General features: G+C 45.5%; 1 protein-coding gene across 1 annotated transcript; it reads left to right on the top strand.

The window, feature by feature from the left end:
* Positions 1-266: 266 nt before the first annotated feature.
* SLC7A9 (solute carrier family 7 member 9) lies at positions 267-20,262 on the top strand (the record flags this gene model as incomplete). The annotated part of the gene is made up of 12 exons (XM_084257906.1): positions 267-353; positions 2,040-2,187; positions 2,460-2,702; positions 3,098-3,223; positions 3,395-3,494; positions 4,169-4,213; positions 4,643-4,766; positions 5,489-5,592; positions 12,883-12,979; positions 14,181-14,330; positions 18,278-18,452; positions 20,198-20,262. 12 exons carry the CDS (start codon positions 267-269, stop codon positions 20,260-20,262), a joined length of 1,464 nt encoding a protein of 487 aa, XP_084114032.1.
* Between the last annotated feature and the right edge of the window lie 2,622 nt (positions 20,263-22,884).

Raw genomic sequence — 22,884 nt, 5'->3', positions numbered from 1 at the left:
GGGGTTTAAGAAGAAAGAACCATTCTGGGGCCTGGTCAGCCATCACCACAAACTGTCATTCTTGGGATTGTACAAGTGACCCCTAAGGGATAGACCTTTTCTAGAACAGAAGCTCATGACCTGTTTTCGGAGTCAGTGGGCACCAGCCTGGCATGCTAGCCTGGAGCAGTCCTGGTGGTGTGCTGGGGCATCTGGTTTGCTAGACCATGTGCTGAGCCCAGGCCTGGCCCTCCTTGTAGCCTCCTAGAATTTTCAGGTGGGAGAGAATGGAGGAGCCAAGCCTGAGAAAAAGGAGAGAAGATGAGAAGTCAGTGCAGAGTGAAGAACCCAAGAACACAAGTCTCCAAAAGGAGGTGAGGCATTCTCTGCGGAGCACCCCTCCACCACCCCCAGTCTCCAGGGTCAGGCAGGGGTGTGGCTACGGGTCTCTGGCTGGTGAAGCTCCCATCTCTTTAGATTGACCTCCTTCCCTCTCGCCAGAGAAGTGGGCATATTCTTGTGTGGCTACCCCACGTGTGCTCCATGTTTGGCAAGCATCTAGAGGGGCTGGCCCGTGCTCAGACTGCCAGGCTCTTTAGGGGTTCAGAGAGGACCCTCTATAGCATCTTCCTCAAATATCTGCCTCACTTAGGGCTGGACAGCTCTAATGATGGGGAAAATGATTGTCTTAGAGAGTAAGCTAGGGTGTCAAATGCACAGGTGTGAAACAGAAGACCCCTTGGGTTTGGGATGTTGTAAGGGATGGTTTGCAGGGGCCTATAGCCTAGGATGGGAGCAGAGCATGCGTGAAGATGGGGCTGACATGGGCCTGCAAGAAGGGGAGCTTAGGGATGAGTTGGGTATGGGGTTCCAAGCTCTGCTGCTGGAGGACAAGCTTCAGGCCCCAGGGGTGCAGATGAGCAGAGAGGACGCTCTATAGCATCTCCCCCAAATATCTGTCTCGCTTAGGGTTGAACAGCTCTAGTGATGGGGATGGGGCTTCAGGGAGCTTCCAGGGCAGGATGGGTGGGTGGGGCTTTGGGGAGCACCTCTTACTAGCAGCAGGTGGGATTTGAGGCATGGCCTGGTTTGACTGTGGGCTGGGAGCTTCATGAGTGAACCCCTGCCTTAGAGAAGGAAAGCTGGGGACCGTCATAGCGCTGGGCTTGGGCCTGAGACCCACAGACACTGCCCTGCCCCTCCTCACTCTGTGTGTCCAGACATGCAGGTGCCAGCTGCCTCAGGGGGCCAGGACCCAGGCCAATAGGAGACCATGCTGGACATTTTATTCCTTAAAAAAATTGTTTTTCTTGATTCACATATAATTTAAATACATGAAATGTGCAGATCTTTAGTTTTCTGAGTTCTAACAAAGCAATCACCCCGGAAAGCACCCTTTCCAGGCAGGCCCCCAGGCTGAGTTCTCCCCCTGGAGGTTAGGTTTGCCTGTTTTTGAACTTCACAGAGGTGCAATCAGACAGTGTGTGTCTGAACTGTCTTGTCGGTAGGAAGCTCATACCCTGCAAAACAGCATCGGAGAACGTCCACAGCCCCACGTGTGTCTGCCCCTGGGGCCTCCATGGCTCACCCCAAGGACATCTCTGACTGGGGTCTCAGCGACTGACCCTGATTGCAGCTTTGGGGGAGACTCTCCCTTCCACCCTGCCCTGTGAAGCTGTGTCCCAAGGCCTTTCTTGGTGACTATTTGCTAATTCAGCCTTTACCATCCAGGCCCTATGTCCAGGGTGGGAGGTAGGTGGGAGCGAGTCCTGACCAGGTCCAGTGCGCTGCAGCATCACACGGGGCAGCCACATCCTTTCTGAGCCTCCATGGCCTCCTCTGTATAATGGGTGTGATCACGGCGTACCTGACTCCGGACGCTGCTGTGAAGGCCCAGAAACAGAGCTCCGCTGTTAGCCTTGCCACAGCCCTGGGTGAAACATGGGACGTGGCTTGACAAGGGGCCGCTATGGCTGCACCCAAGGGGGAGGGGAAGGCGCGGGCCATAGGGCCGGGTCCTGTGGCAGCACTGACTCTCCTCTTCCTCCTCCGCCTCTCAGCTGGGCCTTTTCAGCGGCATCTGCTTCATCGTGGGCAGCATCATCGGCTCTGGAATCTTCATTTCCCCCAAATCTGTGCTGAGCAACACGGAAGCTGTGGGGCCCTGTCTCATCATATGGGCGGCTTGTGGGATCCTCGCGACAATGGGTAACGGACATTCTGCTCCCTGGAGACCCTCCCTGTTGAGTGTGGAGACAGGTCACCCGCGCAGCCAGCTGTGCCCTGGTCTGGCAGCCGCTGCACGCCCTTCCCCTCCTTTCAGGGCTTGTGTGCAAACAGGCATAAGCGGGCTGTGCCGAGGCGTCCAAGGGCCAGAACGCAGGGCGGGCTGGGAGAGAGCAACATGGTGGGCCCTGGCAGGCAACCCCCGAGGGAAGGGGGCACCCTGTGCCAGGCCAACCCCTTCCTCCTGTGTTCAGGTGCCCTGTGCTTTGCGGAGCTTGGCACGATGATCACCAAGTCGGGCGGCGAGTACCCCTACCTGATGGAGGCCTTCGGCCCTCCCGTCGCCTACCTCTTTTCCTGGACCAGCCTGTTCGTCATAAAGCCCACATCCTTTGCCATCATCTGCCTCAGCTTTTCCGAGTATGCCTGCGCGCCCTTCTACTCGGGCTGCAAGCCCCCTGAGCTGGTGGTTAAGTGCCTGGCAGCCGCTGCCATCTGTAAGTACCCAAGTACCTGGCACAGGTGATGTGGGGAGACTTTGGCTTTGGCTCCTCTGCATCCAGGTGGCCAGTGCATCTGGGTCTGGGCACCAGTGAAAAGCAGGGCAGTGTCTGATCTTGGCATAAAACCTCACCCTTGGGAGGGGCGTCCAGGGAGAGGCTGCTGCTGCGGGTGGTCCCCGGGGGCAGCGCTTGGCTGGCTCTTGGCTGCTTCTCATCACCCTCCAGACGCAGCTGGATGTCAAAGGTGCACCAGGAGGTGCATCTGGATGAATGGATGGCAGAACGGTTGCAGGGGGCCTGGGAAGGGGGAGGAGACTCTTGTCGGGGCCCAAAGGAGGGGGCACAGAGCTCACGGACCTGACACAGACCGTCCTCTCCCCCCTTTCCAGTGTTCATCATCACGGTGAACGCCATGAGCGTGCGGCTGGGGAGCTACGTCCAGAACGTGTTCACAGCGACCAAGATGGTGATCGTGGCCATCATCATCATCAGCGGATTCGTGCTCCTGGCCCAAGGTGACGCCTTCCTTCTCCTCAGGGGACTTTGCTCCTAAGCGAGAACTTCAGCCGAAGATTCTAGTTTCCTGACTTCTCAGGGCCCGTTTAATATCCTCAGTCATCCCGTTCGATCATCAAGACGATGGGAAGCCCCGAGCTGACAGGCGCCCCTCCCTGTCTGCCTTACAGGAAATACAAGGAACTTTCAGAATGCTTTTGAGGGCTCAAAACTGACCGTGGGAGCCATCAGCCTGGCCTTTTACAACGGGCTCTGGGCCTACGACGGATGGTAAGCGCTTGCCAGAGGACCGCGCCTGTTCTGTCTTGACTTAAACATGCGTGGAAGCAGTGACTTCTTTCTGGGGCTGTGGGACCCTGAGATTCCCCTTCATATCTGCCTTTTGTTAATCACCCTCCCCCTCACCCTTCTCCCCAAGACACTGAGTCACCGACCCCCTTCCCAGTCCCTCTCGGGGCACCAGCCTCAGGGGAGGCCTGTGCCAGAAGCCTCTCCAGACGCTCGCAGGCTCAGCCAAACCAGACGAAGGTGGGCGGCCCTGGCACACGACCACCAGCAGTATCCTGAGGCCCTACGGCTTCAACATCCACAATACTGGGCCTGGCGGGGCAGCTGCTGGTGTAGGAAGTGCGCAGCCACTGGGCTTCACTCCTGCAAAATCCTGCTGATTTCATTGTTTCCAAAACACTTCCTTTTTCTCTCAGAGCTCCTGGGCAACTTGTGACCCCCACCTGGAGCAGAGTCAGGTGGCCCACAGACCTACTGGCTGACAGGTGTGCCGACGTCCCTGCGCCACCGTCACTGCCATCACCAGGAGTTTCTCAAAGAAACCACCTTGGAATTGCTGCAGGATTGTCTGTGTGGTGGAGAAATAAGATGAAACCTGCATGTATTAGTTGGTGGTGCAGAAAGTGAAGGTTGTTAATTCACTTTTCTCTCTCTAGGAATCAGCTCAATTATATCACGGAGGAACTGAAAAACCCTTTCAGGTAAGACACCGGGACCGGGACAGGCTGCTGCTGGCCTGCTGAGCAAAAGGAGCCGCTTCCCCTCACCGCCTGTGACCCTTTTGTGGTTTCTCGTGTCTACATACCTCCTGGTTTGGTTCTGGGTGGTGGGGAGTCGTTGAGAGGAAGGAACGTGCTCTCTGGCTTAGTTTTGCTTTGCAAGCGCTTCTACTCGCCCTGGCGTCTGAGAGAGGGGCAGTTTCTCCTGACTTGACACTGTCACGTGTCCATGCTGGGACTCTGCTGTCCCCAAGTCCAGTGTTGCTGGGTGGGCCTCAGGAGGGGCCGCTGCCACCCCGGGGCCCCAAGGGAGCAGCGGGAGGGCTGCCCAGGGTTGGGGGAGGGTGGGATGAAGCAATCTTGAGTGTCTCACTCGGGTGCCATGAACGGACCCTGGTCCGCCCCATCCAGGAACCTGCCACTGGCCATCGTCGTCGGGATTCCCCTGGTGACAGTGTGCTACATACTCATGAACGTGTCCTACTTCACCGTGATGACGGCGACGGAGCTCCTGCAGTCCCAGGCGGTGGCCGTGGTGCGCGCCGGTGTCCGTGGGAGGGGGGCCGTGGGAAGGGGGCGGCCGGACTGTGGCTCCGGTAGAAGTGCCTGCACAGGAGAGGGGCAGAGAGAACAGGTTAGGGCATTACCCAAGACCTTGCAATATAGGGTGGCAGCCCCTCGCTGCCAGGGCCCAGCACCCTGGAGCTAGCACAGGGTGTGGCTGGAGCAGGGCTGGCTCAGTCCGGGTGGGGCTTTGACAGGCAAGTATGGGGGAGATAAAGTGCAAAAATTGCTGAAGGAGGGAGTCATAAAAATAGATTGTGGGAGGGAAGCCAGGCCGGAGAAGGAGGGACAGGAGGATCAAAGGGACTGGTGCGAGGGCCAGTGGGGAAGGTGGAAGCAACCATGTGCTGGAGGCCGCGTGAGCTGAGCTGGGACTGCAGGCCCCGAAGGAAGGGTGGCAGGGACAGGAGGGTGGGACATGCAGTGCTAGCTACGGCGAGGTCACTGACCGCGGGGACAGGTGAGGGGTCATAGGTTGCTGGGGCGGCTAAGAAGGATGAGAGGGAGAGGTGAGCAAGGGGTTCTGTCACCATCAAAAGATCCGGACACACTGAAGAGCGGAGGCAGTGCTGGCTCCCCAGGTTCTCTACACTTCCCTGCCTCGAGCCTGGGCCCCCGTGGGGTGGGCCCCTGGGACAGGTACAGCTGCTCTCTTGGGCAAGATGCCTGGACTCACCCCACTTCTCTCCCCAGACGTTTGGTGACCGTGTCCTCTACCCAGCCTCGTGGGTGGTTCCCCTCTTTGTGGCTTTCTCCACCATCGGTGCCGCCAACGGGACCTGCTTCACTGCGGGCAGGTAGGGGACCGGTACTCACCCTGGCAGGGGGATGTGGCAGCAGAACCCATTCCACATGCAAGGCAGACCAGCTTCAGGGCCGAAATTCTCAGAATTCTGCCAGTGTACCCCTCAGGACACAAGCAGGGGCCCCAAAGCCCGTAAGGCTGGCCCTGGGGGGCCTGGGGATAGTGCTGGGACCCCAGCTCAGAGCTGGGTGATGGGGGAAGAGACACTGGTTCACACTTTTTACTATACTTTTTACTGTTTTCTCCTAATGCTATTTCTTGAACATCTCATGTTAATATATACACAAACTAGACCAGAGGCTGCCAACTTTTCTTTCAAAGGAGCAGAGAGTAAATATCTTAGGCCTGTAGGCCATGTAGGTCTGTCATGACTGCTTAACTCTGTCTCTGCATGAAAGCAAACAAGCTGTGAAACTTTATTTACCTAAACAGGCATCGAGTGCCAGCCCTGCCAACCCTCTGGACACCATCAGTCCAGGGACAGTTCACAGCTATGTTGTATTCCATTTTATGAGGTAGCATAACTGAACATAACTTCCACTCATGGGCTGGGTGGGGCTGTTTTCATAAATACTGCTGCAGGGAACATTCTTGAACAACTGCCCAGTACTGCTGTATTCAAGAAACTGCCAAAGGTTATACATTTAAATACTTACAAAGTGAAAGATCTATCACAAAATCATTCTAAAAGCCCAGGCAGTTCTAGTCCTGCACTCTGTTTCTTCAAATGTTTTGGTTATTCTTGATTCTCTGCATACCTATTTGCATTTTAGAATCAGCTTGTCAATGTCCACAAAAATGCCTTTTGGGCATCTTGATCAAGACAGCATGAGTCCATAGGCTGCATGAGTCCATGTAGATCAGTTTGGAGAGGAAATCACTGGGAAAGCATTGACTTGTTTATGTAGATCTTTTACTTTTTTCCAAAAATGTTTTTTGGATGTAGTTTCCAGTACATAGTTCTTGCACATAATTTTCCAGATTTATCTCAAACTGTTTCTTTTTTTTCCATAGGTTATAAGTAGTATTTTTTTTTAATTAAAACTTTTCAGTCTGATAGTTTATTGTAGGACATCACAATTCAATTTCAACAGCTCTGTTGAATTATAAATACCATAAAACTCACTTTGTATTTGTATAGTCATTTCAGGTAACTTAAAAAGTTGTGCGAACATCATCACAATCCAATTCTAGAACATTTCTATTATTCCAAAAAGCTACCCCACGCCTGACTGTAGTTAATCCCTGCTTCTACTTCCAGCCCTAGGCAACCAATGATATGCTGTGAAGTTGTCTTTTCTAGACATTTCATCTGAATGGAATGATACCATCTGTCGCTTCCAGTCACATCTGGTTTTGTTCAGTTAGCATATTATTTTTGAACTTCTTCCAGGTCTAGCTTGTATCCGTTCATTTCTTTCACTTGAATGGTTTCCCATTACATGGAAATACCACATTTTGTTTATCCATTCACCAGTTGATGAACATTTGGATTGTTCCCAGTTTGGAACATTATGAACAATGCTGCTATGAATATTCACATGTATATCTTTGTGGGGACATATGTTTTTATTTCTCTCAGGTAGATTCTTAGAACAGAACTGCTGGGTCATATAGTAACTTCTAAAGAAACTGCTTGACTGCTTTCCAAGTGGTTATTCCACTTTAATTTCTATAGCAGTGCATGAGAGTTTGATTCACCACATTCTCACCAACACTTGACAGTGCTTTGTGATTATAGTATAACAGTGGGTATTGGTATGTCCTTATGGCTTTAATTTGCATTCCCTAATGACTAACAATACTGAGCATCTTTTTGTGTGTATATTAGCCATCCACATATCTTCTGGTGCGGTATCTATTTAAGTCTTTTGCCCATTTAAAAAACTGGTTTGTCTGTCAACATGCTACTGAATGATTATTGGGTTAATAAGGAAAACAAAGGAGAAATTAAAAAAATACCTGGAGACAAACAATGAAAGTTACAAGAACCTGTGGGATGAAGCAAAAGCAATACTAAGAGGAAAGTATATATCAAGAAACAAGATCTCAAATAATCGAATCTTATACTCTAAGGAACCATAGACAAAGAAGAACAGATGAAGCCAAAGCCACTAGAAAGAAGGATATAGTAGAAACAAGAGTGGAAATAAATAAATAGAAATCACAAAGTATAAAAGAGCAATAAAACTAAGTGTTGATTCTTTGAAAATATAAACAAAATAGACAATCCTCTAACTAGGTTCACTAAAAAAAGGCCAAAACTCTAATAAATAGAATCAGAAATGAAAGAGAAGTTACAATAGACATCTCAAAAACACAGAGGATCATGAGACAATCAAGAACTTCTTTATGCCAATAAATTGGATGGCCTAACAGAAATGGATAATTTTTTAGAAGCACAGGTCCTTTTAAGACTAAATTAAGGAGAAATAGAAGGCTTGAACAGACCAATTAAAAGCAAGGAAATTGAAACAGTAATCAAAAATCTCCCAAAATCCAAAAGTCAGAACCAGACAGTTACACCAGTGAATTCTATCAAACTTTCAAAGACAAATACCTATCTTCAAGCTCTCCAAAAAACTGAAGAAGAGGAAATGCTTCCAACCATTTTATGAGCCAACATTACTGTGATACCAAAAGCAGACAAGGACATTACAAAGAAAACTATAGACCAATATCCCTGATGAATATAGAGGCAAAAATCCTTAGCAAACTGAAACCAATAATAATACATTAATAAGATCACACATCAGGACCAAATGGGATTTTTTTAAAAATGTGTTTATTTATGCATACAAGAGCTGGGGTACAGGCCAGAGATGCAGGGGGTGAGGGGATTCACCAGAGACAGAGCAGGGAATGGAACAGGCAGACTGACTGAAATACACTGCTGAGGGGAGCAGCGGGCGAGACTGGAGAGGTCTGCTGTGCCATGTGGGTTGCTCCCTGGCCGGCTGGGGATTGAACTCATGCTGCAGAGGCTGTGGATTGCTTCATAGTGCGGTGCTTAACCCCTTGTGCCACCAGGGAGGCCCCAGGACCAAATAGGATTTATTCCAGGGGCCCAAGGATGGTTCAGCATACACAAATCAATCAATGTAATTCACCACATCAACAAAAGGAAAGAGAGAAATCTTGTGATCATATCAATAAATGCAAAGAAAGCATTTGACAAGATTAAGCAACCGTTTATGATAGAAACTTTAAAAGGGGGGTGGATTGAAGGAACATATCTCAACACTATAAAGTCTATATATGCCAACCCCACAGCTAACATCATATCCAATGGTGAAAAACTGAAAGCCTTCCCTCTAAGGTCAGGTATAAGACAAGAACGTCCACTCTCAGCAGTAGTAGTCAACACAGTATTGGAAGTCCTAGCTAGAGCAATTAGGCAAGAGAAATATATAACACGAATCCAAATTGGAAAAGAATAAAACTATCACTGTTTGCAAATGCCATGATAATATAACTAGGAAGCCCTAAAAACACCACTAAAAAACTATTAAAAACAATAAATCACAACAGTGAACTGGCAGGCTATAAAATCAATGTACAAAAGTCTGTTGTATTTGGATATGAAAAAAAAAAACACAGCAGATGAGAAGGAAATAAAGAAAACAATCTCATTTACAGTCACATAAAAAATATCTAGGAATAAACCTAACAAAGGAGGTGAAAAGGCCATTACAACAAAAACTAACTGTAAGTTGTTGTTAAAAGAAAAAGAAGACACACAGACATGGAAAGATATTCCTTGCTCATGGATTACAATAATCAACATTGTTAAAATGGCCATTTTACCAACAGGAATATACAGGTTCTATGTAATCCCTATCAAAGTTTCAAGGCATTCTGCAAAGAGATAGAGCAAATGTTACTGAAATATATATGGAACCACAAAAGATCCTGAACAGCCAAAACAATCCTGACAAAAAAGAACCGAGGTAAGGTATCACAATTTAAGACTTTAAACTATACTACAAAACTACAGTAACCAAGACAGTATGGTATCAGGATAAAAAAAATAAATGGAACAGAATTGAGACCTTAGAAATAAATCCACACTTATATGGAAACAGGAGCCAAGAGTATACAACAGAGAAAGTCTTTTCAACAAATGGTGATGGGAAAACAATAGCCACATGCAAAAGAATGAACCTAGATCATCATCTTGCACCTTCTACAAAAATTAACTCAAAATGGGTTAAAGACTTTGATGAAATATATAGAGCTGTAAAATACACAGGAGAAAAAAACCCCACAACACTGGTTTCGATTCTTTGGGAACTTGACTACAACAACAAGGGAAACAAAAGCAAAAATGAACAAATGGGAGCATATCAAATGAAAAAAGGTTCTGCACATGACACATCTGACAAGGGGCTTATACCCAAGTTCTACAGAGAACTCACACTATTCAATAACGAGAAAAAACCCAACCCAAAAAATGGGGAGAAGAATTAAATAGACCTTACTCCAAAGAAGACCTACAGATGGGCAACAGGTATGTGAAAAAGTGCTCATCAGCCCTTATTATCAGGGAAATGCAAATCAAAACCACAATGAGATACCACCTCACACCTGTGAGAATGGCCTATATCAAAAAGGCCAGAAACAATTAGCGTAGGTCCAGATGTAGAGGAAAAGGAACTCTTGTACACTGTTGGTGGGGAAGTAGACTGGTCCAGCCCCTGTGCGAAACAATATGGAGGTTTCTCAAAACATTCAGGATAGATCTAACATGTGGATTCAGCATGTCTACCTGAAGAACACAAAAACACTAATTTGAAGGGATATATCAACTCCTATGTTCATTGCAACACTACATACAACAGGCAAATTACGTCTACAACCATAAGTGTGACCAATCACAGATGAGTGAATAAATAAGATGTGGTCCATATATACCATGGAATACCATGCCATCAAAAAAAAGGCGAAACTTGCCATTTGCAATTATATAGGGATGATAGTGAAACAGCTCAGAAGGAGAAACACATATTCGAGGCTCTGTGTCATATGCGGAATATAAGGAAATAAAACAATGGAACAGACTAAACCAAAACAAATCCTAGAAAATCTGAAATTGATGCTACGAGAAGGGTGGGAGGTAGAAAAAAGGAGTAGAGGGACCCAGTGGACTGTGATGGAGGATTATTAGGGCTTTGGTAGAGGTGTGGTGTGGTAACATACATCTGAAAAGGTGTCAACCTAGACCTGTAAATCATATACAGTGTTGGAAACCATTGTCTCAATAAACTAAAAAATGCAATTTAATAAAACCAGGTTTACAAATAATACTGAAAAAAGCAAATGTTTGAAATATAATGAAAACATCAGAGTGAACACATTGACTGATTTTGCATTCATCTTGTACAAGATGGACCATTTGCCCTGGAAGAGCTGTCTTCAGCATATAACTTCTGTTCTGTTAGATATCCTAGGCGCTAGTCTTTATTTTGGGAGGTTTTTAGGTTGACATTGGAACGTTAGGACACAAAGTACTGCTTTCCCATGTAATGGACATGTTTATGGATTATCATTTCCTAAATCCTTGTAACTTCTCTACTGTAGGTTTTGTAGTAACAGTAGATAATACACATTTTGAAGTCAAAATAGAGAGACAAACAAACAAGCAACCTGGGCTGTCTGTCCTCTTCTTATTGAACTGCCAGAGTTCTTCATGAGTTCTGGATACAAGGCCTTCATCTGGTTTCTGATTTGCACATATTTTCTCCCAGTGTGTGATTTGTCTTTTCATTTTCTTAATTGCAGTTTTGAAACATCTAAGTTTTTCACTCTGACAAGGTCCACTTTGTTGATTTTTTCCACATGTCATGCTTTTGTTGTCATATCTAAGAGCCAGTGTCCATGGTCATGAAGATCTGCTCTTATAGATTTTATTTTTCAAAAGGCACAGATGGCCTCAGGCACAGGAAAAAGTGCCCACCAGACTGACCATCAGGGAAATGAAAATCAAAACCACCTCACCCCCGTGAGAATGGCCCAGATCAGAAGGCCAGAAACAAGCGCGGGTGAGGCTATGGAGAGAAAGCAACGTTGAGTGTTTTCTCGTGTGCCTATGGCCATTTGTCTGCCTTCTTTGGAGAGTGTTATCTCCTCTGTCTGTCATTCTCTTTCTGTTGTGTGGTACAAGTTCTTTGTAGATCTTGGATATTAGTCCCTTGTCAGATGTATGATGTGCATTTGAGGGTGTCTTTCTTTTTTACTGGTAGTTTTTTTCACTATGCGGAAGCTTTTATTTGATATAGCTCCATTTGTTTATTTCTGCTTTCGATTTGCTTCCCTTTGGGCTCTCCAAAGACATCCTTGAAGCCAATATTGTGGAGTTTGTTTTCTTCTATGTATTTAATGGATTCTGGTCTTTTTTTTTATTTTTTAAAAAAGATTTATTTACTTATGCATATAAGAACTGGGGTATAGGCGGAGGTGCGGGGGTGGTAGTGGTGAGAGGATTCACCAGAGACAGAGTGGGGAGCAGAACAGGCAGATCCACTGAAACTCACTGCTGAGGGGAGCAGTGGGTGAGACAGAAGAGGTCTGCTGAGTCTGGATTCTTATCTTATATCCAAGTCTTTAGTCCATTTTGAGTTGATGTTTTCAATTCTATAAAATCTCTTTGCTCTTTTATTTACTTCATTCAATGTATTTGAGCTTTTCCCTATTTATTTTCTGTGTCCTTCCATTTCTCTCTGCTTCATACTCAGACCTAGCATCTAATTTGTTTTTTTCACATGCATCTAATTTAATCTGTTGTTGATTACATTTTCCTTCGAAAGAAATTCTGTTTAAGCTCTTCCATTCTTTTAACACTTAAACATGGTCTTTTAGATGACTGAATCACAGGATTTCTTGGGGGGAGCTAAGGCACTTATATTTGCTGATTCACCTTTGCCTCATTTAAGAACAGTGGAAACTCTGCACAGCTTAGATTTCAGAAGAGCCAGGCTCTTCTGTGTTTGCTTTTTGTCAAGTGCTCTGAGCTCTGGGGTCCAATATTTGTTTCTTGCATCACTTTTAGACCTGAGATCAGATCTCTCCTCCTTGAACAGGCCTCACTAAACTACCCCCTTGCTTAGGTGGCTCCAGCATGGAGGAAGCAGTTTGCACCTCAGTTACTCCCCCTAAACTCACTCCACCCTGGGGGTCAGATTCCTGCCTGGAGACTCCCCGGGTCACTTCTCAGTGGCCTCCAGCAATGCACAGGACAGCAGAATGCACTGTCCTCAACACACTTTGGGACACTGTTTTTCAGGCTCGTTTACGTTGCAGGCCGTGAGGGCCACATGCTCAAGTTGCTCTCCTACATCAGTGTCAGGCACCTGACTCCAGCCCCTGCCATCATCTTTTATGTAAGTGTGAATTCTGCCATGGAAACATCCCCTTTCTTGTCCCCCAGTTTCAAGGAATTAAACCTGTATTGCAAACCCCAGTAGCTTTCAAATGCCCCAGGTTCCCGTCATCCTCAACATGACAGTTCTGCCAACCTCTCCTTCTTCTGAATTTGTCTGCAAAGGAGCCTATCTGAATCTTTCAGGTGTGTCCCCTCATACGTACACTATGTATGTTTCTATGTTCTGGGTCCCTGGTGATAAGTCATACAGAAATCCACATGCTATCACGGAAGGAGAATAAGGCATTTTACAGTTTCTCGTGTGGTCCCAGAGTTCAGAAGTCATTGTGCAGTAAAGGCCCTTTGAAGACTAGACAGGTTCCTCTGTGGGGCGTAGGCCTTGGTTGTGTGCAGCTTTCTTGGGCACCCAGGCCCTCAGTTCAGGGCCAGACTCCACTTCTCTGCCTTGTAAGACCCAGATGAGGAATCAGCCCCTGAGAGTCAAGTGCGAGCTGAGGGGTGTGCAGCTGAGACAGGCCAACATCGGGCCTGGACAGCCTGAGTTTCACAGTGCCAGGGCCTCTCCTGTGGTGAAAACTTTCCGGAAGGAAAATTCATGATTGGAAAGAGGGTATGATATACATAAATATTTTGTTTTTCCTCTGCTTAAAACTGTAACTTCAAAATGTACCTATTTCCCAAATCCTTTCATTGGGTTCAAAGAGACCACCTATCACAGCCAAAACCTGGCTTTTAGCCCCCAATATAGTGGAATACACAGGCACTTTCATTCATTTGGAAGTGTCTATCCACAGGAAAAACTACCTCTTCAGCCTTCTGTGAAATGACAAGGATCACATTTTTTTTTTTTTTTTTTTTTTTTTTAGAGGCATGTTTTATTTATTTATTTGTTTGTTTATACATGCACTGGATACAGTCAGAAGCGCGGGAGGGTGAGAGAATTCACCAGAGGCAGAGCGGGGAGCAGAGCAGGCAGAAGGACCGAAGTACACTGCTGAGGGGAGCAGCGGGCGGCAGGAGAGGTCTGCGCGCCATGTGGGACCCTCCTCTGGTGGCCGGGGAGCAGCCGGGGATCGAACCTGCGTCGCAAAGGCCGCGGGCAGCTTCGCAACCCAGCGCTCAACCGCTGCGCCACCGGGGAGGCCCAAGGATCACATTTTTATGCACTAATAACCTATACATTTTTTTTTTTCTACTAGGGTATCATTGCGACTATTTACATCATCCCTGGTAACATAAACTCATTAGTCAATTACTTCAGTTTTGCTGCATGGATGTTTTATGGCTTGACAGTTCTGGGACTGATTGTGATGAGGTTTACGAAGAAAGACGTGAAAAGACCTATCAAGGTAGGTTTACGGTCTTAAATGTCACAAGTGGCTTTGATTTCTTGAAATGAATTACATGGAGGTAACTTAAATGCTAGTGGTATGCTTTCTGTTTTCAACCTGACTTGACTCTTAAATATCCTATTTTAGAGTTTGTTCTTCATTTCCTATTACAGCTTATGATTCCATCAGTCCTCTAGGCAGTAAGTGTTAAGTTGCCAAGGATACCCATGGCCTAACCAGAGCAAGGTGCCAGTGCTGACAGTTCTCAAACTCTCAGGCACACACTTTTCACAGAGTCAGGGACCTCCCAACTCTGGCCCCAGGCCCAGCTGAGCAAGCCATCTAGGACCCCTCCCACCTCTCTGCGAGGCTGGCTTGGGGCTACACACCAAGGAGAGAGGGGGATTTACTTTGTTCACTTATTTTAGGGGACTTTTCTGTTATCCGTGAAACAACCGTTATTTAGTTCGAATAGCAAGATACAAGCAGCAGAGGGTGTGGAAACTTAAATAACCACACAAGAAAAGGGGTGTCTTTAGCTTTAGGATTCACTACTGGTCTTTCTGGAGCTGCTGTATCTTGACTATCATCTCATCTCCAGAGTCCACATAGATATGGAGCCTGGAAGAAGACCTTCCGCCTCAACCAGGTCATACACCACGCAAAATCATGGTGGTAGAACAGATTGTTCTTCACAGAAAATCCCTCAAGCAGAAATAAAAAGGATTTGAGAGAAATAACTAAAGGAGACAGAGGGGTAAAAAAGAACACATTTGTACTTGTAGTTTCTGAAGAAGGAAACAAAAGTAAGAGAATGCTGAGAAACTGCAATACAAGAAACATGTCCTGGGGAAGGAAGGAGAGTGGGGGGAGGGAGTGGATCCAACACACGCAGTGTAACTGGGGCGTCTGAACTAGAAGAAGCCAAAAAGAAATTACGTTCTGATAAATGCTGGAGCTTTAAAAAATGCTTTGGGTATCCACTCTCCTTCCCTTCCTCTCCTGACACCCCTCCACCAATTCACATACAAAGGAAAGTGTAAAATGCAGGCATCAGACTTCTCATCAGCACCACGAGAGACCATAAGGCATATTTGGTGTTTGTCTATGTTCCAGCAACATATTTGAGATATTCAAAGAGAAAATGTAAGCCAAAGACTTCAGTGGAGTTGATTTTGCAAAATAAAGTTACAAACAGGAAAGCACTCAAGGCACATGTTGCCCCATGAAACCTTCCTGCGTCACCTGGAAAATGAGCCTTAGAAACTAGTCATTGGCATAAGGTGATTATACTTAACTGCAGAGCTAAATAGGAGATAAAGTTAACACACTACACAAATATTAAGCACTGACATATGTCTGTGTGTGTGCATGTATGAGTTTTATGTCAACAAAAATGGAAGAAAAAAGCATATCAAATATGCCTAAGAAAAAGCCTTACTATTTTAAAATTACAACCTGGGGAGAATTCCTAGCTGATTTCATTATTGCTTATAATAGACAAAATTTAAAAATGAGGCTAAGGTATTATATCCTACCATCTATAGTGGTTAAGTCTCAGAACGAAGTCTTAATAGATACCAAAAGATATGTCAAAAAATTAAAAATAGCAAGATACAAAACAGACTGTAGTGGCAGGATGGTCACTGAGCAGGTTTTCTGATCCGGCAGTTGGGATAAAGGAGAGTCTTGGAGCCCTCAGTGGCTTTCTCAGGCTTTTACTGAGTTGTACATGTAGTGTGGCAAACAGGTACATGGCAGGCTGGGGTGCCGGGGGGCCAGTACGCCATCAGGCCTCCAAGCCCCGGGCAAGTCTTCACTCTGGGCTTCTCTGGCCTTCTCTCTCCCCTTCTCTCTCCTGTCTCTCTCCTCTTGCTTCTCCTGCTCCTTTCTCCTTTTCTCCCGGACTACCTCAATACTCCTCCCATGGTCCACAGAAGTAAATAAGAATTTGCAACAATGTAACAACTGCAGGTGCCCCATCAGGCAGGGCAATCTTAATGGCTGGAGGGCAGAAAACCCCGATTTGCTCTCTACACGGACCACATCAAAAAGACCCATCTATGAAGAGTGGTTGACACAGATCAGAGCACTTCATGGTTACTGATTTCTTGGAAGAATGCTTACTAGGATTTTTGTTGATGTTGCTGTTTTTTGCTTATTAGTTTGTTTTTAATAGAATCTAAGAACCTCTAAAGTCTCATTTCCAGTTACTATAGGCAAATTAATATTGAAATTAATATTGAAATTCCCAAGATGCAATACAGTTTTTTACAGTTTTTAATTACACATATGGGAAAACTTTCAAATTGCGTTCCAAGTCCAACCCCAATCAGCATCATGTGTTGGCATATTGACAAGTGGGAGTCGTGTGTGTTTGGGGGCTAGGAGGTCATGCTACTGCACTAATGTCAATCACTTCTTTAACCATACAAATTGGTTGGTCACCAAGAAATCATTCCTTTACTTCCTAACAGCATTTAACACACTTTCTCCATGCACACATACATACAAACACAGTTCAAAGAAAAGTGCAATGAAACTTAAAAATCAAACTTGAGCCTACAGGCTCAACTTTGGTACTAAGAAGAGAATGCACACCTCAGTTCTAGAGTTATCACTTCCTACCATATGGGGAGAAATTCTCCATTGGTGAGGATGTGGGGGGCAGCTCTCTCATTCATTGCTATACAAATGACAAGCCACCATGGAGGAAACACGGCATTACCTACCAAAACTCTGTAGTCACCTTTTGACCAGACACCCCATTTTGAGGTAATCTATTACTAAGTGAAATTAGCAAAAATATAAAATATAGGCGTCACCTACTCCAACATTAATTGTAATAGCAAGAGGTTCCCAAATGTCAATCAACAGGAGATTGGGTGAAAAAATCTTTATTACAGCCACAAAATATAATATGCAGTAGTAAAAAAAATGAGTAATCCTTTTACATGTTACTATGACTTATCTGTGGTATATATTAATAGAAAAGTGCAAGGTGCAACACTACCTTTCATGGATTTGCTAACTTTAATGTAAGGGTGGTAGTGGCTGAACGTGTCTTTGTGCTTACATGTGCTAACTCTCGAAAAGACAATGTGATAATAAAAAAAATATTTAAGCTAAAAATTCTATATTAAAAAATGAAAATACAAAAAACAAATCCCTAAAAACAAATAGTATAACCCTTACTCTATGAGAAGTATGTCACATAACACAACAAACAATGACCAGACTGATATTAATGTGTATTATTTAAATGAATTTCCTTGTGGGTATGTTCTGCGGTTTTAAAAAAAACTGCAAAAAAACAAAAAAAACCTTAAACATTATTGCTACTTGTACTCTTAGTTATTTTGAAATTACAGGCACATTGTAGAATAAAGCAAATAATTATGCTTATTGTGCTAACACCAAGAAACAAGATTTTCAGAAAAATAGACATCTAAAGGAAGGAAAAATGCAATCTTACATTTGAATTGGAAACACCATAACTTCTTCCCCATCTTGAAAAGCTCTTTTCTCTCTATCCTTTTCTGTCTACCACCAGTCTAGGGGAAATATGAGGGAGAGTAGAGTGAGTTACCAAGCAGAGCTTCAACAGTCTCTGTAGGATACATCACCCAACTCCTACAGTAAATCAATTTATTTTTAAAAACTGATTTTGAAAAAAAGGACACGATTTTTTAAAAAGGACGGGAATAAACATGCTAAATGCATAAGAATCTGAGACATGTACCGAGAATTTCACAGGTAAGATGACACATTTGGCATTTTTGTTAGTCTAGGGAAAAGGAAGAAGGTGGAAGAAGTGAAACAGGATTGCTGAAATTTAACATTACTGAATTTTGAGGAGGGGTACATGGGCTTCATTTCAATTTTCCTGTATCAAGATCCTCAAAAATTTCTAAAAAAACGTGCGCTCGCCGCCCAACCACACCACCTTGCTCTCTCGCCTGCAGGTGCCCATCGTCATCCCCATCTTGGTGACCCTCGTCTCTGCATTTCTGGTTGTGGCCCCAATTGTCACTGAGCCTGCGTGGGAGTACCTCTACTGTGTGATATTTATACTGAGTGGCCTTGTATTTTACTTCCTTTTTGTCCGCTGTAAGTTTGAATGGATCCAGAAAATCTCAAGTAAGTATCAACAGGGCTGTTCTGCTATTGTAGGCCCGCACTGCACGGTGTCCTGCAGCCTCGTCTGTCCTGATTCTAGCAAGACTGTCACACGAGCTCCAGCACCTGGTCATGTCACCCCTGTGGGACATGTTCCCCTCAGAGTGCACCTCTGGGGTACAATAGTGGTCTCTTTTGTCCCTGTCAATTAACATAACATGTTAAAAAGGAAAGTACCCCCGGTTATTTAAATTGTAGAACACATAAAATTTACCATCTTAACTACTAAGCATACAGTTCAGCTGGGTAGTTTATTCACATCATGGTGCATCCAATCTCTGGGGTGCCACTTTCTTTTGCCTGACAAGCAGACATCATGCCAGGGACACCTTGAGAGTTTGGGATCAGGGCTGAGCCTTCCAGTGCTGAGGCCACGGCTTTTGCTTTCCCCTCAGCAATGTTTCAGGACAGCTATTGTTTAGAAGTGTAGCTACATCACATGTGAGTGCGTCCACTTCTGAAAAGCTGTGGTGCCAACGTAAGGCTCTGAAGGATGCCCATTCTACATCATGCTCTTTCACAAAGTCTCATCTGGAAACGATTTATTATAGAGCCTTCCAAGTGGCCCAGCATCCCCAGGCCAGTGGCAACCAAGAGCTCTTTTTCTGTCCCTCTCCCCCTGGACTGAGTTCCTAGAAAACAGACTTGGGCTGCACAATGTAATTCCTAAACTCAATCAACGGCCACTTCACATTCATTCATCGTAAAGTTGAGGAAAAATCTGCTGCTTCTTGAGCTTGCCTAACAGGAAGTACAACCAGCTGCCAGGCACTCCCACTTGCTTTTTATTTGCAGGCAACTTACCGAAAGCAGATAAGGTACAAAAGAACAAAATCCAACTGGAGGTCAGTGAAGTTGACCCTGAGACTTTAGACTCAGCTTCAGGGACCGAGAGCACTTTTGTCCAGCAGGGCAAGTTCCAGACCCTCGCAGCCTCCAGTCCTCATCTGTGGAATCTAGTACTCACTCACTCAACAGTGGAGTTACAAGTGTATCAAGAGAGAATCTATTTCATGTTGAGTAGCAAAGTAAAGCCAAAACCAAAATATGTCTTTCTTTCCATCAAAGATTTTTTCCTTTTCCTGAAATAACTGCCCCCGCTGCCTTACCTTGATCTAGGCCTAAGCTGTGAGGGGACGGCAGGCGCACAGCCGCAGCAGTGGAAGACAAGTTACTACTGCAAGAAAACTGCCACTGCCCCCATGCCTTTGAAACAAGCTTGCATTTGATTATATTGTCAGAGTCTAGTCAGGATGACTCATAACCTAACAATACAAAGTATGTCTTCTTTCTCAGCTCTAGGTTATTTAGCTAAGCTGCTCCCTATAAAAAAACTGTGAGAAGTTGGAATTAGGAGGTGAAAAGAACAGTATTTTAAACAAGACATGATCTTAAATGATTCCTGACTAAATATTCAACTCTTGGTCAATGGTGGTATATACATATAAATGAGCCATTCCTACTTTTCCTATAAATTGTCTGATGGCAATAAAATATCATGTTCCTAATGCTTAAGGAAATAGCTTCTCTCCAAGAAACCACTGTGGCCCCAGGACGGTTCTGAGTGCTTCCAGTTGCTGGCACACCCCGAGCTCCAACTCCAAGCGGACCCACCACCAAAGAGCTGTCCTACAGTTCACCCACAGGCAAGGGAAAGTTAATTCCTAATTACTCTTTTCTAACCGCATTTTCTATGACTTCCCCAGACCCTATCACAATGCACCTTCAGATGCTGATGGAAGTGGTCCCACCAGAGGAAGCGCCCGAGTAGCGAGTTCAGTCTCCTGCAGTGAATTCCAAGTTGGGATGAATTTATTTTTGTAAGCAGTATTTGTGGTTATTCCTCACGTTTTTCTTAAGAAAAAAAAATGGATTCAGATGTTTATAATGCTGGTCTTTCTGGCTATCCTTATTCTCTGCATGGGGTTTGCGACAGGAGAGGTGGTGGAGTCTCTAATGTTGCAGGTGAGGATGTAACCTTGCATGGAATGGTGTTGACGGAGGGCTGAGGAAAAACTCCCACCAATGCGGTGGTGACACTAACAAGGTGCACACCACACCTACTTAAGGGTATGCCTCAAATTCAGTGATCAACAAGGTGCATACATGCTTTATATAATATTCTGAAGCCTCTGCTTTGATTGAATAATTTTTAAAATACTGAGATATTTTTGCCATGTAGCCTCCTCCCACAATAGTGGCACCTTACTAGTATTTAATGTGGGGCAGATGTGGCAGTTCCGCCCGGACTGAACGACAACGCTGGGTCACAAAGTTGGCCACCCAGAACAACTCGTGACCTCCTGTGTGTCCACCAGGACAGTATCGTGGGCTCCCCAACAGTCCCCACTGGTACTGCTGAATTCACCGTAGCAAACAAAATTCTATTTGGCAGGGAAAAAACTGTCTAAAAAAATATAAGAAGTAATACTTCTGTGGAAACACAGATTTTATTGATGATCTTCTGCAAAAGGCAATCACACCACAACTCAGTATGTGAGCAATTTTAGAAACATAGAGACAAAGCACTTTTACTTGCATTTCAGAAAATTTCCCGAAACATGAAATCAATACATAATAGCAGAACAAAACAATTAGAAAGTGCTTAAATTTCACAAGTCTGTATCCTATATCCTATAAAATGTTATTCAAAACTACAAATACTAGTAAATTTAAACGTCTGAAAGAAATTGAGATTTAAAGCTACAGCCCTCCTCCCCCAGTATTTTCATTAGCATCACCTTGTCCTTGGAAGCAGGACCCCACACCATTTGTACATGGGAAATCTGTGCCAGCTCAATTACTATTATGATTATTACTATTGTTATTTTTGCAACTGAGCACAAGCAGCACAAGCAGCAGGTGGCCAGCGGGCACAGGGCAAACCAGTGCTGCGCAAGAGGCCTGGTCACCAACCCACAGGCCTCCCTTAGGAGGAAAAAAAAATGTAGCATTAGAAGGACATTAGAAGAGCTCTGCAGAGTCAAACCTTCACCAGCAAAGACATCAGAATGCTCTCCTTGAAAAGCCCGCCCAACTCAGCAGCAAAAGGGAACATCATCACTGCTGCATGTCCAGCGCCACGGGACACAGTGCAGTGGACATGCTCCTGGCAGCTGTTCACCTGGACACCAGGTCTTCCTGCTGGAGGGAGAAGTCTGACCCCCATCATGGAGGTGCTGCACAGAACCAGGCCCCAAGCCAGCAGCATCCCAGGGCACCCAAGTTGCAGGGAGACATGCAATGAGCAGAGTTGTATTTTACAGATGAGGAAACTGAGAGTCAGAGTATGATCCAAACTTGCTCCTGGGACAGGATGACAGCAGAGCTGACCTCTTGTCAGCGGTGGTTTCACCGGGGACACACAGAAACTTGGGTATTTGCACTTTCTGATGTGAAAAATAAAGATCTTAGAGGCAGAGTGGCCAGACTCACCCTGAAGATCTGCACAGGGCTGCCTGTTTCTCAGTAGCTCACCTTTCTAACTTTCCCAGTTAACATGAAAAGCCAGGTCTGGGCATTCCTGCATTTTTTTTTTTTTAAGATTTATTTATTTATACAAGAACCAGGGTACAGTCAGAAGCATGGGAGGGTGAGAGAATTCACCAGAGCCAGAGCGGGGAACAGAACAGGCAGACTGACGAAACACACTGCTGAGGGGAGCAGTGGGCGGCAGGAGAGGTCTGTCACGCCATGTGGGACCCTCGCCGGTGGCCGGGGATCGAACCAGCACTGCAGAGGCTGCGGGCAGCTTTGCAGCCCAGTGCTCAACCGCTGCGTCACAAGGGAAGGCTCGCATCCCTGCATTTGTGGTAATGACATGCACTTCTGTCCTGACAGTCTCCTGACCTCACCCCAGGATGAGGTTGTGACTGTTTATAGGGCTGGTCACATTCAGGTGAGCAGAGGGTTACTCCAGGCACCCCCAGGTCCTTTTCATTTTCCACTGGGGAGACCCTCTGTTCCCTGTGTAGGACTCTGCAGGACCAAGGTGTTCTTCAGAAGCTGCACCTTTCCTTCCAGAAAGGCCCTGCTCTGGCTGTATGGCTGAGGCATCTCCTGTTTTGTCCTTGGATTAACGGCAGAGCTGACCTCTTGTTAAAGAGCTGACCTCTTGTTTACTTCATAAGAAGTAAACTCACTCTCTAGTTACCAAATGCTTACGCATACTAAGAGGATTAGCACACAAATATGTTGACTCTCAACTAACTCATGGCTGAAAGGATCTGATAAGCAGTGCAAAGCGTGGGTAAGACGGAGACCTCAATTTATATGCACGAGACCAGGTTTTTAGAAATGTACCAAATACAGATCTAAATGAAAAAAATGAAGAGACTAACTCTAGACAGTACAACTCAGCACCCAAGCATGGTGGCCGCTTGGAACGCAGTGT

Source organism: Talpa europaea, assembly GCF_964194135.1.
Source record: "Talpa europaea genome assembly, chromosome: 16".
Classification (NCBI taxonomy): domain Eukaryota; kingdom Metazoa; phylum Chordata; class Mammalia; order Eulipotyphla; family Talpidae; genus Talpa; species Talpa europaea.
The sequence above is the reverse complement of the archived record's forward strand: the minus strand, read 5'-3'. Positions and strand labels throughout refer to the sequence as shown.